The sequence below is a fragment of the Nilaparvata lugens genome, chromosome 3, assembly GCF_014356525.2.
Source record: "Nilaparvata lugens isolate BPH chromosome 3, ASM1435652v1, whole genome shotgun sequence".
NCBI classification, from domain to species: Eukaryota; Metazoa; Arthropoda; class Insecta; order Hemiptera; family Delphacidae; genus Nilaparvata; species Nilaparvata lugens.
Window position 1 is genome coordinate 78822905 of NC_052506.1, and position 23604 is coordinate 78846508.

General features: G+C 36.3%; 1 protein-coding gene across 1 annotated transcript; it reads right to left on the bottom strand.

Annotated features, from left to right (window-relative positions):
- Window positions 1-475: 475 nt before the first annotated feature.
- LOC111046761 (WD repeat-containing protein 74) lies at window positions 476-22153 on the bottom strand. The gene is made up of 7 exons (XM_022332392.2): window positions 21912-22153; window positions 19664-19901; window positions 17405-17618; window positions 13092-13193; window positions 5855-5955; window positions 3838-4039; window positions 476-868 (listed from the first exon to the last, which is right to left on the bottom strand). The coding sequence occupies exons 1-7, from the start codon at window positions 21964-21966 to the stop codon at window positions 500-502; spliced, it is 1281 nt and encodes a 426-aa protein (XP_022188084.1). The 5' UTR covers window positions 21967-22153; the 3' UTR covers window positions 476-499.
- Between the last annotated feature and the right edge of the window lie 1451 nt (window positions 22154-23604).

Below are 23604 nucleotides of genomic sequence, written 5' to 3' on the forward strand. Positions count from 1 at the left end.
AAGAAATTTAATCTGTTCAGAACTGGAAAATCAAAAATTTCACGTAACGTCTTTTAATGGAAAACACAACAGTTATCTTTAAGCTTCCCACACACTACACAAGCGTACCATAGACTGCACTATACCAATGGTTACATGTCTAGTGTGTGTACAGCTTAATGTCAATTGTTGTCTTCTATAAAAAAATTGATGGTCTTTTTCTCGCAAATTGAAAGAATACATTATAAAGATGCATTAAGTTTCATCATAGACTAACTAAACATAAGATCTGTGGTTAGATATGTGGTTTCATTTGAACTACACCATTCTTTATAATTAGCATCAATACTTTACATTCAACCAGTGCTGATAGCTTTTAGTAAATAGAAAATTCACTAAATCTGATTAAAATTCATTAAATCCAAATGAAGGTCTCTGAAGGTACCTTAATTATAAATTACAAAAAATGGAAGAGGTAAAAAAGTGAAAAACAAAATTTAAAAACCATTGAAATTGCAATTTACTTGACTTTTTTCTTTTTCACACTTCTGTCACACAACACACTGTCTTTACTCTTCATTTTTTTAACAATTTTCCGTTTTTTCACATCCTCAACATCCAACTTTGCAACTTTCCTCGACTTTTTCACATCCTCAGATTTCACCTCAACATCCAACTTTGCAACTTTTCTCGACTTTTTCGCATCGGTCACAGTCGGCATTCCATCAAACATGGCGTCCAGGTCTTGGTCGCCATCTTCTTCTTCTTTCTTCACCTCGCCTTCCTCGATTTTTATCTCCACTTCTTCTTCTTCCTCCTCTTCTTTGACTTTGACCATAGTGAAGCCTGGCGTGAGCAGCACACTGGTCAAACGTGACTGCAGGTATTCCTGTCAAACAAATTTGAGTATCAAAATATTGGAACAAAACTATTTTTAATATGTAATACAACAGGTAATCCTGTCAAACAAATTCAAGTATCAAAATATTGAAACAAAACTATTTTCAACATGTAATACAATAAACTATAGTGAGGTCCACGTTACAATGGCTGTGTTTGATTATAGTAAACACTAATTGGAGAGGAAAGGTCTATAAATACAGGTCATGACACTTGTGTTCCTTATGGAGCGGCCATTGTGTGGGGTCTTCATGGCGGTGCATTTGAAATATTCCAATCTGCTCATAACAAAATCATGCATTTTGCTTTTTGAAAGCAATATTCTAGTACATATAATATGTAAATTCAGGTTTTCGATTTTCTAATAATGAAATTTCTATAATAAATGGTTCAATAATGCATTTTCTTATTATTAAATTTTTTTCTTATTCTTGTAACTTGTTATGATTCATGAGGCATTGGGACAAGAGGCTAAAAAAGAGTTTTAAGTTCCTAATTTAAAAATCAACAATTCAGTTCCTAGTTAAAATCTAAATGTTAGATTATTCTGTGGGAAGAATTTATTTTACAATTATTCAAAGCCAAGCAATAATCCTTGAACAATAATATTGTTCATAACAAAATAACACATCATTTTGTTCAATCTATAATGATAACAGCTGATAAATTTGAAAATTGGTGATCTAGAACCCCATAAAATGGCGATTTTGCAATGCATCACGGGATAGTGTCAAGACCTGTATTTATAGACCTTGGAGAGGCGGGTGATGGTGGCACCATCTCTGACAGAAATTGGTAAATTTCAAGCAGTAACAAAAGTTAGTCTACTTTGCGTTTGTTTACATTTGAAATGTCTTCATAACCTAACTTCTCATTAAAAATATGTTTATTAAAGATTTTTTAATTTGTTCACCCTGTTGTCAATATTTGCAAATAATGTCTTCATAAGTCTTCAGGGTGAATCACAGCATTTAATTTGGATTTTCGTTTAATAATAATTATTAATTCATTAGCATTTGAATAATTGCAATATCTCAGTAATTTCCATCTGTTGACGATTTTTGTTAAAAAAGTTCGAATGAATCAAAATTCTGCATTCGTTTCAAATTGAAAATTCTTAAGCTTTTAATCTTTTGTTACTTTTGGTTTACACCAAAATTATTAACAAAATGTTAATCCTTATAGATTCTATTAGATTGAACGGAACTTGACAAACACATAATATGTTCATCATGTGTATGATTAGTTATGTTCAATCTAATAGAATCTATTTATGCTCAATCTAATAGAATCTGTAAGGAATAAGTTCTTAAAACTTTGTTAATAACTTTGGTGTAAACGCGCGACTTTAGACTGCACTAAAGGTAGATCATGCATGCACATACTCAGTTGACTTACAAAATAAACAATAAATAAACCACTGGAGAATTACATATTGTTGTAAATGTGCTTTTGTAATTAATACTTTATTCATTAAAATTCTACATCTATGAACAAGATAAAAATAGAATAAAACATCATCTTTGAACGTATCTCATAAAACTAACTTGTTATCTTTTCATAAACAGTTTGTTTCCAGAACAATCACCTTGGCAACGGTGTTCACATCAAAAGGCTATGTAGCGTCGCACCGCGCGGTTTGAGACGCGCGTCCGACCGCGCGGTGCGATATACAATGGAGATAATGGCAGCGTCCACATGCACAGCTCACTCAATTCTGGACGCGCCGCGCACTGCGCCGCCCAGACTTTCAACCTGAACCGCGCGGCGACAGCGCAGTTCCCAGTACACTACAGTCAGTTGGACTGAACACATGAGAGCAGTCGGACGCCAGTTTTGATCTAGTTCACTTGTTTTGTGTAGTGATTTTACAGCAACTCTGTTCAGTGTGCAGCCATGGAAATGAACAATTTTGACACAGAATTGTTTATAGAAGAAGTAAAAAGTCGACGTGTCATATGGGATATGGCGAGTACTGATTACAAGAACAGAACAAGAACTTGATGCCAAGTCGTCTTTTACGATCTCCAACAACTCGTCAAAAGATGAAATCGACATTCGCAAATAGTTGAAAAATTTGGGATTGTATTTCCTCAAGCTATATCTACGATACACAAGCCACATACATGTTACCTCTTCAACTTCCATTGCTTAACTGGAGGTGGACGCCGCGTATAAAACGCATGCATGTGTACAACTGCAGAATTTTGGACGCGCGTCGCACCGCGCGGTGCGACGCTACCATGAGTACATAGCCTAAGTATCCATGTAGGGCTAGCCTACATCAGTATTACTAGTAGTTCTGTGAACAGTAGACCTCACGCAGTATTCTCATCCACAAGTACCTGATTGAAACTATAGACCTTATGGAAATATAGCAATAGACTGGCTTCTCCACACATCTGTGTAGTCACTTGTCAGCTGATTTATGATGAATAATTCTATGGTATGATTTTTACTCTAATATTGGCGTATGAAGGAGGCTCTTTTTTCCTTTTTTATTATCTTTGAAATGCAAAATTTCCAAAAACCTTGTATATACGTCGACGCGCAATTAAAAAAGGAACATACCTGTCAAATTTCATAAAATTTTATTACCGCGTTTCGCCGTAAATGCGCAACATTTAAACATTTAAAAATTTAAAAATTAAGAGAAATGCCAAACCGTCGACTTGAATCTTAGACCTCACTTCGCTCGGTCAATAATGATAGAAAGTAAATTTAACCTAAATAGATCGGCAAAGAGAAAATGAACAACATAAATTGGAGATAAAAACCTGAACTCGAAAAATATTGTTCGAAGCGTTTCGCTGTGATGACTCAACGATGTAAGTCGACTGTGTATGTGCATGCTCGTTTAACCGTTTGTGGCCAGCCTAATGATTTCCGATAAAAGTTGGGTTGTATTCAAGTGATTGTTTTAAATTAGAAATAGTGGATTAATGCATCAAACAATACCTTGAGCAAGAGCTGCTTGGTGTTGAGATCATGCACACGAATATGCCTGTCCAGTCCGACCGTAACGACGAGCGGCTCCAAGGGGGGGCACGCGATGTGCCGAACACCCCCCACGAAGCCCTTGTAGTGGTTCAGCAACAGACCCTTGCCCCGAAGGTCCACCAGAAACATGTGTCCTGTTCCACTGCCCACCAACACGTGACTGCAAAATTGTTGCCGAAAATATGAAACAAACATTTGGATGAAACAAATAGGCCCGCCGCAAAGTAGACCCACGCTAATCCACTAATAACAACCCACGCCGTAGGATGTTTTGCAAACCATTGCTAGGCTTCTCCAGACATCTGTATAATTATAATAATACATGCAATGAATAATCTACTTGTCAGTTGATTGATTATGAGTAATATTATAGCAATGGTTCACAAAACATCCCACGGCGTGGGTTGCTTTTCGTGGGTCTACGGGCCTATGGATGAAACAAAAGGGTATTTTCCAACTCTCGCCAAACACACACAACGTTTATCTGGAACTTAACTCAATCATGCAGACGTGATTAATTTATTTGCATGATAGATTATAGTCGCGTTGATAAATGACTGTATTTACATGCTATTTACGTTCAGTGTCATTTGTGCGAATAAATAAGATAGAGAATAATACGACCATATTATTTCATATTACTTTAGCTATGAGGAAGCTTTAGGCTCAACTCACACTTACACGACTCAAGTCGAGAAGAGACTGCAGCTCTAGTCTCTTCTCGACGCAGCATGTGTTTCCAAATGGTGACACTCACACCAGTCGACTCTAGTCTCCGCGACCTCACCACTGTGAGACTGAGTCGAGCGTCGACTCGACATGTTGGTCGAGCCTCGACTTGAGTTGCGTAGTACCGTGCAATTTTAATGAAAGTAGGGTTATGTTTGATGAAAGTGATGTTTTATAAATTTAGATAAGACAATATTAAGAATTAGATAAGACAATATATTCATAATAATCATTATAAAATTTGTTACATGCGAAGTAGTGACGAATTGAATCTTATATTTTTAATAACGTGAGGTTTCGGATGAACACGTTAAGTCGTCAGTCCCGGCTGCCTAAAAAGCAGACATTAGGCCATGTCAGAGGCCCTGAAATTGATCAGTTGCGACCTGAAAACTCTGACACCAGACCTTAGCCAGCCAGGTCAATCGATATTATTATTATATAATAACGTGAGGTTAGAAATGAAGTAGCATGGAACTGAAGTAGTGACAATTAAATTAGCAAAAACGATGAAAGGACGAGAGACTGGAGTCGTACGATTTGAGTCGAGGTAGTGTGAGTTGAGCCTAAGATATGATGAAAAACTTATTAAAACCTACCCAAATAAGTTTTTCGATTTTAATAATTTTATTTATTTGTTTTTATTGCAATCTAGTCTAATAGGCTAATGAACAATTTTTCTCTGATATAAGAATTATTTCAATGAATAAAGCCTGGTTTCCATTCTTGAAATTTGCAATATCACAGCAACATGGCAAGCTGTGCTAGCTTGTTGAGCGAATTTAACAAATTTTCTTCTCTTTTTTCCATTTCGGCGCAAACTGCATTATAGTCGGTGCTGCAACATAATCTTTCCATCCTTATTTATAAGGAATTTAGAATTTGAGAGAAAAAGAGATGAGTAATCAATTGCGAAATACGAATCCGCAACAACACTTGTGCGGTACATTGGACTGGCACAAGGAGCTGCCCAGTTGAAATGTTGTGGACCGTTTTCATTATTACAAGTTGCCGTCATTTGATCTCCAGTCATGTTACAGCGCTGAATCTGTGGTGATGGAAATGAGGCTTAAGGTAATAGTTCTAACCAGAGCTACTACTAGCTACTGGATTAAAATAAATTATTGCTGTCCATGTTATTACAAAATATATTTACAGGATTGGAAGCTGAAGCAACAACAAATTTTCATTGCAAAAGACAAAAAAGGAACATGAAGGAAGAAAGATAAAATGGAAAAAAACGTACTTTTCTCTGGGACATGTTGATATACAAGTGAAAGCCTGATCGGGAACTTTCAGATTGATGACTGGTCTTCTGAACGAAGAGCTAGGATCGTACAGACGAACCTGAAATAATACAAAAGAATTCAATTAATCAAAATTGCAAGGGATGTTTCACAATAAAGCTATAAAAAATTATCAGAACTAATTATTTATATTTTATTTATTTACAATGCATATGACAATAATATAATAACATTGGTAGATGAAATAATAAGGTAGCCCTTGTGCTATTTTCTTCAAAATGTATAGGTGACAAAGTCCAAGATAAAATTAAATATGGCATATATAATTATCTACATAAATTATAATAAAATATATTGCAAAGACACACGAGGCATTTTTTAAACAAGTTGGCACGGCACGACAGGAGAGGAAGCTCCCAGATTGGCTGATTGGGTTGGTGTACAGAGTATCAGCCAATCGATTTGCGTCCTGTTCTGTCGAGCCGTATCGAAAAACGCCTCGTGTGTCTACCCTTATTCCTTTGGCTTCTATTATTAATGAGATACTTTAAATTGTTCTGTTCTGCTCGTAGTAATACTATAGAGAAAATATAGCATAAGAAGATACCCCTTGATTTGATTAATTTATGTTTTTTGTTAACTGAAGCCGATTACTGTCAAGTACTATCTACTATTACTGTTTTGTTGGGGTGAGAGTGTAAGAACGGCACAGTATGAGAGAAAAAGAAAAAGAATCAGCGTCACGAAATAGTTATTTGTATATCTAGAGTGAAAAGTGCTGTATTTTCTCCCTGAGGGAAAAGTTTGAAGCCCGAGGCGAAGCCGAGGGCAACAATTTTCCTGAGGGAGAAAAAACATTTTTCACTCGTGATATACACAACATTTTTCCTCCACCTACATTTTTATAAAAACTGCTAATAAAATAATTTTTAAAAACGTATGTCACCAAACAATGTGTTACAACATAATCTAAAAAGTAAACAGAAACAGCTGGCTTGTAATCACAGTTCTCCTCCGACAGCACTATCTGTCGGCTAAAGTTGTAACAACAATGACAGCCAAAACAACAGCTATGATGAAGTTCCCGTTTCAAATTTGATTAGTTAATAAGTAATATTCGTTGGCTGATATTTTGAATAACATTGAATAAAAGGAAAAAATATATACATTTTTTTAGTATAGTGATATGAAGTTTGTAATAATAATTTCAGCATACAAACATAAATTTTATACATCGATCAAATGTTTGGTTGAGGTATTGAATTTAGTTGGTTTGATGACTACTCTATATTCTTCCTCATCTGAGCTTAGACCTTCTGACCTATTCCAAATGGATGTTTACACTTGAAATATTCGAGTTACAACCCCAGAGTCACCCCCTTATGAGGGGTTGAAATTCAGTTGTACGTCAAAAGGTAGAGTAGCCTATTCGACCAATACCTTATCCTGGAAGTAACAGTATTATATTTACTACAGTCTCCAACTTATTGAAGGGTTCCCATACATATCGCTCACTCTGTATATTATATACTCATATTATTATATAATATATGGCAAAGACACACGAGGCATTTTTAAACAAGTTGGCACGGCACGAAAGGAGAGGAAGCTCCCAGATTGGCTGATTGGGTTGGTGTATAGAGTATCAGCCAATCGGAGAGCTTCCTGTTCTGTCGAGCCGTATCGAAAAACGCCTCATGTGTCTCTACCCTTACTCTTATGGCTTCTACTGACAGAAAGATCCTTTCAAATGATCTGCTCGCAGTAATACCATAGAGAAAAGAGGGAACGCGACAAGGTGCCACCCCGACTACTTGACACCCCGTCAACCTGTTCCCTTTTAAAACCGGGTTTGAGGGGACAGGTTGACGTGAGCCGTCCCCGTCTACTTGTCTCCTTTCTAAGGAGGTGACAACTAGTCGGGGGACACTGTGACGCGGGGGTGCGAGGTGTCAAGTTGTCGTTTACGGTCATGACTAGTTAGCACCTTCGGTCCAGTAGGTGACAAGTAGTCGGGGTGACAACTTGACGGCAATGGTATATTTTTACGAGGGTACAGTTTGTCGTCTACGGTCACGACAACCTATCACCTCGATTCCACACCACAAGAAATCACCATTCTGGCTGGCTCTTCATTTGAAAGTTTTATTCAATTCAGTTTTATTCACAGCTTATTATTCATTTTTTTCTGTTTTCAACCAACTCGAAAAAATGTGTCCTAAAAATAGCAGAAATGGCGAATATCTCACGAACCGTGCGTTTGACGGGAAATTGTTACTGAACCAAAAGTGCTTGGAGTTCAATTCTACATCTTAACCAGCAATAAAAATTGATTGACCCCCCCCCCCCAGCCGCGGCGGTGTAAGTTGTGCCAACTGGTCAACTGGTGCTCTTCTGGTGACAAGTAGTCGAGGTGAAACCTTGACGCCAGCGTCAGGTGCCGACAAACTATCCCCTGTAGATACAGGAGACAAGTAGTCGGAGTGACACTCTGACGTGTGCGTGCGAGGTGTCAGGTTGTCGTTTACGGTCATGACAAGTTGAAACCTTCGGTCCAGTAAGTGACAAGTAGTCGGGGTGACAACTTGACTGCAATGGTATATTTTTACGAGGGTACAGGTTGTTGCCTATGGCCAAAATGACCTGGTGTCAGGAAGTCTTAGAAGACTAAAATACTTCTAGAAAATCACCTTTGTAAAATAATAATAATAATAATAATAAATAGTCGGGGTGACACCTAGACGGCGACCCAGAAAAGATAGAATAGAATAGAATAGAATAGAATAGAATCTTTATTGCAGCAATATCTGAGGTCATCAGATACAATACAAGTGTCAAATATATACAACATGATACAAAATAAAATATATTACATCAGTAAGTTACACTATCAGTACCCTATGATAATATGTGACCTGATTTTCATCTTATAACCGAATATTCCTAGCTAATGTATAAAAATCTTCAATCTTGTTTAAAGGGTTAGCTGCTAAGAAACGTTTCATATGAATTTTAAAAGTTCCATTCTCCATATTTCTAAGATCTTCAGGAAGTGAATTGAACAATTTTATTGATAAAAATAGAAATGTTTTTTGTGTACTAGAATAGGTATACCGATAAGTAGTCAAATTACCCCTATTTCTAGTGTTATGGCTATGAACTACCCCCTGCTCCACAAACTTCTCCAAATTCTCCTTAACATAAATAAGGCTCTGTTGAACAAATATTGAAGGTAGAGTCAATATTCCAGAACTTGAAAATGCTCTTCACACTGTGCTCGCTTAGAAAGCACACAAATCAGTCTGATAGCCTTTCTCTGTATTCTAAAAAGTCTACCACTGTAAGCTCTGGAACCCCAAAGTATGGTGCCATATGACAGATGAGAATTGATGTGAGCATAATAAATCACCTTTAAAACATCCAAACTGACATATGACCTCAGTTTTCTAATTAAGAAGACTCCCTTATTCAGCTTGCTAGCAACAATGTCAATATGCTGGGACCAACTAAGGCAAGTGTCAAGTGTGAAGCCCAGAAACTTTGCCTCTTTCTCCTCATTCATAGTCAGTCTTCTATTATAACTGATAGTCAAGTTCTGAACTTTATCAGAGTTTACACATAATAAATTTGAATTACACCAGCTTTCGATCGAATCAGCCAAGTCCTGGGAAGCTTGACTCAATGAAACTACTGTGGGAAAGCTCAGAAAAACACACAGATCATCCGCAAACAAATAGCTTTTGGCTGGAGGGTTTACAATTGTTGGTAGATCATTTATATAGACGATGAACAAAATAGGCCCTAAAATAGAACCTGAGGCACGCCATGGGAGACAGGTAGATACTGTGACTCAGATTCCTCAAAACAACCTTCTGGAATCGATCCCCCAATAAGATTCTACCAGTCTCAAAGATCTTTCCTGGAAGCCATAAAATGCAAGCTTATCTAGCAACAATTTGTGCGATACAGTGTCAAATGCTTTTGACAGGTCAAACAATTTAGTCTGAGTAAATTTCTTGTTTTCCAAAGAATTCAGACAATCCCTGTATAGATCAATTGCAGCTCTAACCGTATTTCTCCCAGTCCTATATCCAAACTGAGAATTGTTGAAAAGATTGTTTCTTTCGAAGTAATCCACATTTGATCATTTAGAGCCTTTTCAAGTACTTTTGAAACAGTAGTGGTTATGTTAATAGGTCTAAAGTTATTATAATCTGATCTACAGCCTTTTTTATATATGGGCAGAACTTTATTCATCTTCAAGCTTTGTGGAAAAACACCTTCAAGGATTGAACTATTAACTAAGTGTGTAAGAGGATCTATAATATAATCAAGACTGAGTTTAAGCATCCTAGGACTAATGTCATAGACGTCTGCACTATTACTCCCCTTCATTTTCTTGAGTATATTAATTATGTTATCTGTTTCAACTAATTCAAATTCAAATCTGGACGTGGGCGCACAGTAACCAGCTCTCAAAAAGTCCATTGCACTATGACTGCAACTTTTACTTTCAACTTCAGCTACAATTTTATCTATGTTTTCTGTAAAGAATTGTTGAACTGATTTGAGTTTAGTGAGCCTTTTTTAATCATTGACTTGGATTTACTCAGTTTTTTAATTATACCCCAAATTGCCCTGCTCTTGTTTTGGATTCAATAATTTTTTTGTCATTTTGTGTCTTCCTTAGAGTCACTAACATGTCTTTGAATTCCTTTTTTCTAATTTTATACAGAATCTTTATTTCATTATCACCAGTATTAAGATAAACATCATAGAGCAGATCACACATATTCTTGATATTCATTAATTCAACACTATAGATTTTGCCTGGCTTAGGAGCTGTTGTCTTCAATTTTACAGTCTTCAATGGAAATGTCAAATCCACAATATTCTTGAGTGTACTCAGGAAAAAGGAGGTTTTTAGTTCTAGATTGCCATCTCTATATAGGTCCGTCCAATTTATTTTATGTAGCAAATTTTGAAAATGTATAATACTGTCACTGTTGATGTGTCGAATAGTTTTGGTTTCTGTGCAATTGCTTCCTGAATGTTTTGAAAATAATCTTGTTTTAAATGTGAGAGCCCAATGATCTGAGTACCATGTCTTTTCAACCCCACATGTAAAAGAACCTTCACTGATGGTAGTGATGATATTGTCAATACAGGTTCCCCCATTAGATGAATTAGGTCTGGTAATATTGTTATAACTCATCGTCAATCCAAGAAACAAATAAGTCCTTCAATTCCTAATATTATTGTCATTGCTTATAATACCATAGAGAAAAGAGGGAACGCGACTAGGTGTCACCCCGACTACTTGACACCCCGTCAACCTGTTCCCTTTTAAAACCGGGTTTGAGGGGACAGGTTGACGTGAGCCGTCCCCGTCTACTTGTCTCCTTTCTAAGGAGGTGACAACTAGTCGGGGGACACTGTGACGCGGGGGTGCGAGGTGTCAGGTTGTCGTTTACGGTCATGACAAGTTGGCACCTTCGGTCCAGTAGGTGACAAGTAGTCGGGGTGACAAATTGACGGCAATGGTATATTTTTACGAGGGTACAGGTTGTCGTCTACGGTCACGACAACCTATCACCTCGATTCTACACCACAAGAAATCACCATTCTGGCTGGCTCTTCATTAAAAAGTTTTATTCAATTCAGTTTTATTCAAAGCTTATTATTCATTTTTTTCTGTTTTTAACCAACTCGAAAAATGTGTCCTAAAAATAGCAGAAATGGCGAATATCTCACGAACCGTGCGTTTGACGGGAAAACGTTGCTGAACCAAAAGTGCTTGGAGTTCAATTCTACATCTTAACCAGCAATAAAAATTGCTTGACCCCCCTCCCCACGCCGCGGCGGTGTAAGTTGTGCCAACTGGTCAACTGGTGCTCTTCTGGTGACAAGTAGTCGAGGTGAAACCTTGACGCCAGCGTCAGGGTGCCGACAAACTATCCCCTGTAGATACAGGAGACAAGTAGTCGGGGTGACACTCTGACGTGTGCGTGCGAGGTGTCAGGTTGTCGTTTACGGTCATGACAAGTTGAAACCTTCGGTCCAGTAAGTGACAAGTAGTCGGGGTGACAACTTGACTGCAATGGTATATTTTTACGAGGGTACAGGTTGTTGCCTATGGCCAAAATGACCTGGTGTCAGGAAGTCTTAGAAGACTAAAATACTTCTAGAAAATCACCTTTGTAAAATAATAATAATAATAATAAATAGTCGGGGTGACACCTAGACGGCGACCCAGAAAAGATAGCATAAGAAGATACCCCTTGATTTGGTTAATTTATGTTTTTTGTTAACTGAAGCCGATTACTGTGGACTACTATCTACTATTACTATTCTAGCCTGGTGAGAATGTATAAACGGCACAGTATGGGAGACTACCAGCGTCACATAGCTTCACGAAAAAGAAGTACTAGGACTATCAGCTTGAGTTGACATTGAAAACTGGCACATAGATGTCCTATACCATAGGATATCTTCTTATGCCTTTCTTTATGGTAATACCCAATGTCACTTCCTATATACATTCCAGTTAATAGGATATATTGGTTTAAGTTTTATCACTATAGTGACAGTGAGGTACGCGTTATAATGGCAGTGAAGAAAGATAGCAGAACAACGTTGCCGATCCTCTTCCATCCTCTTCGTTGCCGTCAATGCCTTCTATAGACGGTAACTGATTCAAGAGTATAGCCTATTCATGTAATATTAACTGTTCATTCTCGTTTAAAATAAACAATTCTATTCTATTAAGCTAGACATTATATTTTTCAATAATTTCATAGTGAATTTTCATAATTAAGATGAAATATTTTGTTAATTATGAATTCTTCATTGTTAAAACACGATCTGGCAACAGAGCAAAGCAAGAAAGAGATAGCGCTATCCGCTTTGTTGAATGATAGACTAGGGTAGCAATACCATTGCCATTATAACGTGGACCTCATTATAGAAAACTGATAACAGTCACTGTGAATCTGTACTGTATCAAGATACATACAGGTTTTACCAAAACTTAGCGGACCCATACATTTTACTTACAGTTAATTAATCCATTTTTTTCAATACAAAAGCTTCTCATATTTATTTCCGACGGGATTGCCCACCATCCAAGCCATCCCAAAATAATACTAATGATAATAATAATAATAATACTTTTTGTAGACAAAACGGTAATGAATTTAACTTTATAAATAATTGAAAATGTTGTAGCCTACTTACGAAACCATATCGAGAGGCGACCGCCACTTTTGGTGTATCAGGCATAAATGTAAGGTCAGATACCCACACAGGGACACGCAATTCGAGCTCATCTGGTCTCACCTGAAAAAATAAACAACAATTACAAATTATTCACAACTAAGTAAACAAATATTACCAAAATAAATAATATTGAAACATAAAGGCGATGATGATGACGATTAAAGTCAATCCTAGTAAAAGCAACTGTATTATTATCATATACTGCAGATCTAATGAATACATTTTATATTATATTCCGGGCCCTGTAGCTTTGCCTATCGGCGGGGGGCCACTAGACTACAATACTACCCGTCAATAATACACAATAGTTATTTGTGCAACTAGTGCGCAAAGTGACAGTTTGCTGCACCGAAAGAAACGTTTATGCCCGAGCCGTAGGCGAGGGCGGAATGGCTTCTTGAGTGCAGCAGAGGAACTTTGCGCACGTATTTCACATTTAATTTTTCCTACAGTTACCATTGAATATGAAAAGTCAGTAATTATTGGTAAAATGATGGCTGAAATCCATCAAATGTTTGTGTGTGTGTGTGTGTGATGCTGTTATTAATAACAACCTTGATTCATTTAAAAATTAATAATCCAATTGAAGTTAAAAATTCTCAGCCAAAGTTCTCATTTTTATTCATTCAAGAATCAGAAAAAATACAGATGGAACAAAAAATTCACATTCAAAATACACACCAACAGCTTGTTGGCTGAACCAAGCTGCAAGATGGCTGAACACAACAAGATGGCTGAACCGACAAGCGCGCGACCTAGCGGGAAGAATCGTACCTAAGTTTGTTTCATCCAGCTAAGAATTACTGAGACACGATTCAGAAATTTAGACTTTTGCTCAAATTACCGAGAAAAATGCTCAAAGTAAACTGAAAAATATTTATAAAAATAACATAGACAACAGAGAATATTTATTGTAGTATTGTTATGTTTTTATTATTTTTATTTATATGAATATCAAACGGTAATCATTTAACCTCAAAATTCGAATTTTATAATGTATATTTGCTACTTCTCTCATTTCTTGCAGTTGAAATAATAATTATCAATAGAAAAGAACTATTATTTATTATTAAATGATGAGAATTCGTAAATGATGATTATTTAATTATGATTTAGATGAACATTATTCTTGTTTTGGATTTCTAGATTGGGATTTTATCATAAATGTAGGGTAGCCATTGAAATGTTTCTTATCTAAATCTAACCACAGTCATTGTTACCAACTTAATTTTTGTTTTCGTGCACTAATCCTCCATATAACCCAGCAACTATTTTGTGTTGCCATGTTGCAAATCTGGAGTGCAGAATAGTATATTTCGCACCTAGGGTCGAAAATGTAAGTTTTCCGGCTCGAGATCGCGGTTTTCAAGTTCGAGACGAAGTCGAGAACTTGAAGCGTTCGAGAGCCGGAAAAAAATTTTTGCCCGTGTTGCGAACGCTATTTTTCGCCACACCAAAAAAAAACTTCCCAATATTTATAAGAAATTGAAAAATTAATAAAATTCAAACAGCCTATTTTGATAGTTTGAATCTTGGTTATGACAACTTTTACTGTCAATTAATTTCAATATTACTAATTAATAATTTACAATAGTGACCATATTTTTATACTATTAATATTTCGAATAATTGTTTGAATTTTTATAGCTCACGCTTTGCGCCCGGTGCAATATCTATGGATAGATGGATGAATAGAATTTTCATTACTATTTTGAAATAATGTGATGAAAAAATTAATATAATTGCATATTTCACAGTTTTGTCTCAAAATATATCTAAAAAATTGATTGAAATTTAAATTATGGTAACTAATATAAAAAATAGCTAATAAAAGTCGAAATTCGACAAAAAAAATGTCATTGACCGAGATTCGAACCTAGATCATGTTTGTTATTCACTGAGCTTTGGGTTCTGATGAATTACGCCTTTACACTCTCGGCCATTGCGTATTGTTAAACGTAGAGGCCTGACTGATAACACTTAGCATACACGTAATACTGTAAACTAGACTTCTAAAAAAGTTTACTTCACTCCTAAAAAGCGTACAACCTTTGACTATAGAAAGAAGGTTGTTCTTTCTATAGAAGAAGGTTGTTCTTTCTATAGAAGAAGGTTCTTTCTATAGTCAAAGGTACAACAGACTTTGGCTCATGACTTATATTATTAAAATTAATATTATTATCTGTTTCACAATAAAATTTTCACTCTGACTTAAGTCAGGTAACGTATGTAGGCTACTATAAATAGTGTAACTTATAGCGGCATATTTGAAGCCGGTTTGCCGGAATTTTCACAACAAAATATTGCTCTGAAATCATAGAGAAAACATTCGAAGATTCAATCTTGAGTGGGCCTAATGTTTTCTCTATATGGTTTAATATTAAAGAAAAATTATCTAAAAGTTTTAATAATGAATTACGGAAAAATTACTAGGAATTTTTTAGTCAAGGCTGAGTTTCACCAGTAGGCTTACCTTTAAACTTCAGATCTCTGCTGTATTTTCTTGTTATTATAGTTGATTGTATTGCATTAAGAAGTGGAATTCGATAATAAAAAAGAAACAATTATTACTCTACCTCACTTTTAAATATTGATACAATTATTGTACTTTGATTTCAAATTCGATTCTTCACTTTTAAATACTTGCGATACGTACCTTTCTGACAATGGACAATGCAGCCATTGTATTCATTGTTTGATATCAAAAACACAATAATAAATTATGAAACAGTAGTTTATAAAATATATTATAGACATAATACCGCGATTCACGATACATAATTATATAGATTATTACAGTCGTTATGAGATTATCTCTCTATGATTTTTGTGAGATCGGACACGATCAGCTGTTATTCAAGGTCATTTTACAGCCCTAGGGCCGTAAAGTTTTACCGGCCTGGTCGGAAAACAATCACTTTCGGCCTCCATATGGCGAACGTAAACCAGCTCATTACATCCAAGTGTGGCGAAAAAAATTTTTCCCGCACTAGAGCGGAAAAGTGAATCTTTGCATTCTGTAATCAGTGCAGGAATCGACACTTTTCAAGGTAACTGTAGGAAAAATAATATACCCGTTTATAAAGAAAAAATCATTCAACGAATGGTTATCAAACATAATTTTGTGGTTATGTATTCTATGGCTATGCTATGGTGAGAAAACAAGCTATCAGCGCTTGCGCAGAGAAGCAAGCAGACTACAATTCAATCGACCAATCAGAGCTCTTCACAAACTTTGTTTTGCTGGCAACGCCAATATTATATACTAGCCGTCAGGCTCGCTTCGCTCGCCATATCCGTCTAGCCAGGGGGCTCCACCCCCTGGACCACCGACTGGATCGTCCAAGAATGAGATCAGCAGGCTCGCTTCGCTCGCCTGCATTTTTCATTTGATCATTTTCATCATATGTTAGGATGATCCAGTCGGTGGTCCAGACTAAACGTCTGGCTAAACGGTATGGCGAGCGAAGCGAGCCTGACGGCTAGTAATATAATATTCCCAGGAATAGCTCTGATTGAAGTAGCAGTGCCCAATCAATTTTTCCGCGATAAATGCATTTCAATCTTCAACTTGGTGCCAACCTAACAAAGTCAACTCAACTTAATGCCAACCTAACAAAATTATTAATTCAGTTACCAACAACTGTTTCGAAGATGTACTCTCTCTAAATTATAGTTCTATATTAACATATTATGGTATGGACATTTTTCAATTATAATTAAGAGAATAAGAAGAATATACATGCTAAAAGACGAACTTCAAACCCTTAAAAACCACCCTTAGAGTTAAAATATTGCCAAAAGATTTCTTAGTGCGCCTCTAAAGGGCCAACTGAACATACCTACCAAATTTGAACGTTTCTGGTATGGTAGATTTTTAGTTCTGCGAGTGAGTGAGTCAGTGAGTCAGTCAGTGAGTGAGTGCCATTTCGCTTTATATATATATATAAAGATTATTATTTAGTTTCAATGAAAGCTTTTTCAATTTTCTTAGTAAATTTCTAATGTATGAAACTGAATTTTGTTTTCCATGATTTTATTTGTGAATTATTTATATGAATTTAGCAATAATTTGATTTTGACAAAAAATTGGTACTGTTACAATTTACCAGGCTTCGACTGTGGGTCAGCAACTTGTTACTAGGGCTAGTCTTTGGTACAGAATCTGTCAAAATTCCTCCCATGAAACGCGGAACTTTTTACCGGGTGGATTGTGAATCGAACAATTTACCACATTTCATGTACCCAGAACGGGCTCAATGTGTACTCACATTTTTGGCAGAGAATTTGGAAGCGCCCGTTTCAACATCCCACAGCTTCAGGTCGTTCTCCTTGCCTCCGGTTGCGATGCAGTTCACGTCGAATCTGCTGTGACACATTCTGTCCAGCTCGCCGCCACTTTTTATCAACAACGTTTCTTCAACTTTGTCTCTCACTGTGTTCCAGATTTTCACCTCGCCCGATTTGGCCGCTGTTATAAGTGCACTGAAATATAAAATCAAACATTAAAAACATCCCTTAAAACAAATCATTATTGTTAAACAAGAGAAAACAATCTTAGTGCCGGTTGCACAAAAGCCGGTTAAATTTTAACCGTGATTAATTTCACGAGAACCATCTGAGAAGGCCTTCTTGAAAAGACGGCTTCTCTGACGGTTGCACAAGAGCCGGTTAAATTTTAACCGCGGTTAATTCCACGAGAACCAATCAGTCTTTCAAAAAGTCCTTTTCAGATTGGTTCTTGTGAAATTAACCGCGGTCAAAATTTAACCGGCTTTGTGTAACCGGCCCTTGCATTCCAATAGCAAGCCAAAAACATATTCAATAAGTTGAACACTGTTAAACCAATTTGAACTATTAGTTCCAGTTACTACACTATTATCAATCTCTCTCGAGAGAGGTCCGGGTTATAATGACAGTATAGCCTGGTTTTCATTAGTAGAGTAAGGCTCAACTCACACTTACGCGACTCAGGTCGAGAAGAGACTCGACTCTAGTCGAGAGCATGTGTTTCCAAAAACAGTCGCGGAGACTAGAATCGACTGGTCTGAGTGTCACCATTATTTGGAAACACATGCTCTCCACTAGAGTCGAGTCCCTTCTCGACCTGATCTGAGTGTCACCATTTGGAAACACATGCTCTCTACTATAGTCGAGTCTCTTCTCGACCTGAGTCGCGTAAGTGTGAGTTGAGCCTAAGTGGTAGAGTTCCCTGGGCAAGTACTAACTATCTTGCGAACTCTAACAATGGAAACGTTAATGGTAGAGTAGAGTCAGGTATAGTACTAGTTTTTAGTAGAGTAGAGTGGAATAGTACTCTACCACTTGCCTTCCCCCACCACCGCTTCTCACTCTACTCTACAACTACAATGCTAATGAAAATAGTCTCGAGCTAGTAGAGTACAGTAATTTTAAGGTGAGTTCTGTTCACTAGACAACACACTTCACCTACTATTCTCAATTGTAGTGAAAACAGTTACTCGACCAAGTAGAGTAGAGTTAGCTCGGTAGAGTTAGGCTCAACTCACACTTACGCGACTCAGGTCGAGAAGAGACTCGACTCTAGTCGAGAGCATGTGTGACACTCAGACCAGTCGATTCTAGTCTCCGCGACTGTCACCATTTGAAAACACATGCTCTCGACTAGAGTCGAGTCTCTTCTCGACCTGAGTCGCGTAAGTGTCAGTTGAGCCTTAGTATGCCAGTTACTTGACCACTAACTCTACTAGTGAAAACCAGAAACCAGGCTTATGTGATTGACATTGGTGTTGATATCCTTGTCTAAATTCCACAAAGTAGATACTGCTATACTTTTCTTTTGCCGCAATGAACACTGGAAACTATTTAAAAAAACCTATGAAAAGACAATAAAAAAGTAACGCAACAATAATAATTGATAACAATTAGACCTATATAGAAACTCAATTGCATATTAAAAACAGCAGAGCAGACGACAAAAAAGGAAACAGCACCGCATTGCTCGACAAGTGTGGACGGGTGGCTTGCTAGCGCTGGCCTTCGCTCGACAAAAATGATCAACGGAGCAAAGGTCAACGAAAGCCATTGAAGGCCTGGAGATCGGCCTTCAGTCTGCTAGTAACTTTAGTTATACGAGTATAATACTCTTATTATTGACCAAGCGAAGTGAGGTCTAAGATTCAAGTCGACGGTTTGGCATTTCTCTTAATGTTTATATGTTGCGCATTTACGGCAAAACGTGGTAATAGATTTTCATGAAATTTGACAGGTAAGTTCCTTTTTTAATTGCGCGTCTACGTATATACAAGGTTTTTGGAAATTTTGCATTTAAAGGATAATATAAAAGGAAAAAGGAGCCTCCTTCATATGCCAATATAAGAGTAAAAATCAGACTATAGAATTATTCATCATAAAACAGCTGACAAGTGATTACACAGATGTTTGGAGAAGCCAGTCTATTGCTGTATTTCCATAAGGTTAGTATAGACTATGTTTCACGGTAACAAATAGTTTTACTTTCATGTAGGCTACTTTGAATTTATATAACTCACTTGTTATGAGACGAGACCCCAACAATGGATCCTTGTCCGCAATTCAGTTTATTATCAAAGACAAACCCATGAGCTGCAGTGTCGTACATCCTGACCGTCTGATCGCAATATCCCATCACAATCTGACTGCTGTCCGCCATCGACCAGTTCATGCATGTTATCTCTCTCTTGTTCGACACTTCCTTAACATCGACAAGGTTCGTCGTCTTTTTCAAACCACTGTGAGATATCCTTAAACCTGGAATAGAGAGGAAAATGCTACTATAAACAATAATTCTAACAACTGACAACTAATTATAACAAGAAATAATACAGTTACACAGCTAATTTTTGTCAACAGACTAGCAAATTGCACTTTAGTTCAAGGGCCGCGGAATCCAGCTTTTGATGATGCATGGTGCACATTGATTAAGGCTGTGCCACAGTATGGAAACTCCGCTATAGTGCGGGCCACGTTATAATGGTAGTGGATAAAGATAGAAGAATAGCGATACCGATTTTCTGCATTAATTATTTATATTTCTACACTGTCAAAAACATAATTGGCATCGTTGTGGACCTAGAAAAGGATAGTACCACCGGCTTTGTCGAATGATAAACTAGGATAGCAAAACCAAAGTTGATAAAATACTGACATTATAACGTGGACCGCACTATAGTACCCTGGCGCAAAAAAACCGCCATCTTGTTAGGAAGTTCCGCATTGTAATAGTATTGATGGGAAGTTCGGATCACTTTACTGATCCGGATCAATTGATCTCGTTCACTGCCGCGAGCCAATCAGAAGACCAGGATTGGAACTTCCTAAGGTCACGTGACGTGTCTAGTATTTGTGTCATGTAAAAAGCATTGGTTAGGCGTTTGATTGACAGTTTCCATTCTGTATCTAATCTGTGGCTGTGCAGAGGCTTAAAAATGATCTTTCTACTGATGATATTTTTTAGAGTTTTTCGATTTGTATATCATCAAGCTTCAAGCTATCAATATGAAAAAGTTTTCTCAGGAAATTTTTTTTCGATCATTACTTTTTGAGATATGAGCGCCTAAAGTTTATATTTTTGGACAGAATATTTCAAATTCGGTGAGAGATAAATCCATGAGATTTAAAGGATAAATTCTTCATGGTATTGTTGATTGAATAAAACACAAATATTTTGAAAATATCAATTTTTGAGAAAGTGATTCAATTTACTAAAAAAGACCAAAGATAACTTTTAGTCGAGTTATTTTTGGTAAATTTAATAACTTTCTCAAAAATTAATATTTTCAAAAGATTTATGTTTTATCAATCAACAATACCATGAAGAATTCATCCTCTACATCTCACGGATTTATCTCTTACCGAATTTGAAATTTTTTGTCCTAAAAATTTAAACTTCAGGTGCTCATATCTCAAAACGTAATGATCGGAAAAAAAATTTTTTCCTGAGAAATCTTTTTCATTTTGATAGCTTGATGATATCTGAATCGAAAAACTCACCAGTAGAAAGTTTATTTTTAGCCTTGGCACAGCCGCTAAATGGACAAGCAAATAATGGCGTTTAGACAAACTTATGTTCTCCTGACCAAAAACTACACAACATCTCAAAGAAATTAGAAATATACAGTGTATAAATGTAGGCTATTAATACTCATGAGCTTTGTCTTGTGTATATCTGTCATACGTAAATAATGAATAATCCAGCATTGAGACCTATGTATATTGATAGAGGGGGTTGAGACAAGTTCTACCATGTATTACATTTTTGTCAATTTCAAAGGATTAGCCCATATTACCAAAGTGTCCCCAAATGGGCTAGCTTGCTCAATTAAATGCAACAAAAAAATTGACACAAGCTGGTTGGGGTTGGGTATATGAACTACAACTTAGCCAATAAATTCTTCAAAAAATACTAATGCACAATGGTTTGGGGTAAAAAGCTCAACCCAAAACTCTGCCATCGCAACTTGAAAATAATATAGACAAGTTCAGTATGCGGCGGAATTGTAGTCTTTCTTGGATGCAAACTTAAAATTGAAAAATAGGACTTATTAAGAAAGTAATTTAATTATGTTGATTATATTGATAAAAACAGCCAGTTACAGTAGCAAAATATTGTCCATCTGACAACACAGCTTTTACAAACAATAGAGATATTAGAAATCATATTTCAATTTATATGATACAATTAGAAGAAGGATGAATAATTAAACAGAATTATCAACCCAAAAAAAACAAACAATTGGGATTAAGTTTTGGCAAACTTACCTTTGAAAACTCCTGTTGTTCCACCAACATAAACATTGTACTGTCGTTCAATCATTTTTACAGAGAAGGCACACTATTAAAAATATCAAAAACACATTAGAATAGGCTATTTATAGTTGTTTTTACAGTTTTTATATTGATTCTAAGTTTTTTTTCAATTTATAAAATCCTTTCAAACTGATAATCTGAAATTCACACGTGATGCGAGCGTCTAACCTAAAAATAAGGAATGGATAATGGATATCTCGTTTTGCAGATATCGACTTATTGATATCGATACCATTATCGAGATTGTGATACTGACATCGACTTTGGATTGGTAGCCCAACTAGGCGCGAGATTTCAAACGTTTATAAAGATACACCGTGTTTTTTTTAATAATACTCTGAGAAATTTATTTCTTCCTCATAAAATCACGTAAAAATTTATAAAATATACACTGTAAAAATGGTAACAATTTAGTAAAATTGGACAAAATAAAACATCAGGAACTAATTCCCTGAAAGAGCTAGCTCGAGCTGAGCAGTAAACGCACTGCAGCACTTGGTGCCGGTTAAATTTAAATCTTGATTAATTTAACGAGAACCAATAAGAGAAAACTAAGTTTAAATGTCTTCTGTGCAACCGGCCAAGTAATTCAATAAATTATCTTGATTAAAATTCATAAATTACAGTAATATTAGTCTTAAATATACTTTCAATCCAGAACATTACATTTAGAGAAGATTTCTTGTATCCAATGAATATTGTTCAAGAAGCTATAAAATGCCCTAAAGAGGATTGCTTTGAATTTAACATTTCTCTACTACAAAAGGGACTCAAAACCTTATACAGGCCTCATTAATAGCAATATGATACAGTTGTATTACTCACGCATAGGTTGAGCTGAGTACTTTACTTTTTAGAACTTGCACAATGTAGGTTTGTGGGGCTTCTCCCCATGCTATTATTCCATAGCCCATATGTGATGCAAATACCGAGTAGTAAGCTATCAGAGCAGTTTTTGTCAGCTATTGCCTTTATACGTTTGATGGCAGCATCATGAGTAAAGCATGTTAGAAGTTTTTAATAGTTCACGTAGAAACCAACATCAATAAGGATCTCTTTTTATGATCATAATTATATAAAGTTGATAGAAAAGAATTAATGACACTCAAAAGCTAGGATGTGGTTAGAGGCTCATCAATATTCCATAATCTGTTTTGCACTGAAAACGCGAGACGCGGTAATAATTTTCATGAAATTTGACAGGTATGTTCCTTTTTTAATTGCGCGTCGACGGAAATTTTTCATTTCAAGGATAATATAAAAGGAAAAAGGAGCTTTCTTCATACGCCAATTTATTAGAGTAAAAATCAGACTATAGAATTATTCATCATAAATCAGCTGACAAGTGATTACACAGATGTGTGGAGAAGTCAGTCTATTGCAAAGACCTTGAAGATATCTCTTTAAGGCCTTTGGTCTATTGCTGTATTTCCATAAGGTCTATAGTTTCAATCAGGTACTTGTGAATGAGAATACTGCGTGAGGTCTACTGTTCACAGAACTACTAGTTTTGCTGAGACACTCAGAAGGCTCCAGCAACAAATGTAGCCTATTATTTAATAGTCCAATTTTATATCTAACCATTAAGGTGCGTACAGACTTTCGCTCTGCTCCGCAACCGAACGTCACTCCAGCAGAGCGATTG

Excerpts from the sequence above, each read along its gene's own strand:
- LOC111046761 (XM_022332392.2), bottom strand. The coding sequence starts at position 21,966 with ATGATTGAACGACAGTACAATGTTTATGTTGGTGGAACAACAGGAGTT. Across the intron at positions 13,194-17,404 it reads CCAAATTCTCTGCCAAAAAT|GTGAGACCAGATGAGCTCGA; the intron begins GTGAGTACACAT and ends TTATTTTTTCAG. Across the intron at positions 5,956-13,091 it reads TCGCCTCTCGATATGGTTTC|GTTCGTCTGTACGATCCTAG; the intron begins GTAAGTAGGCTA and ends GTATTATTTCAG.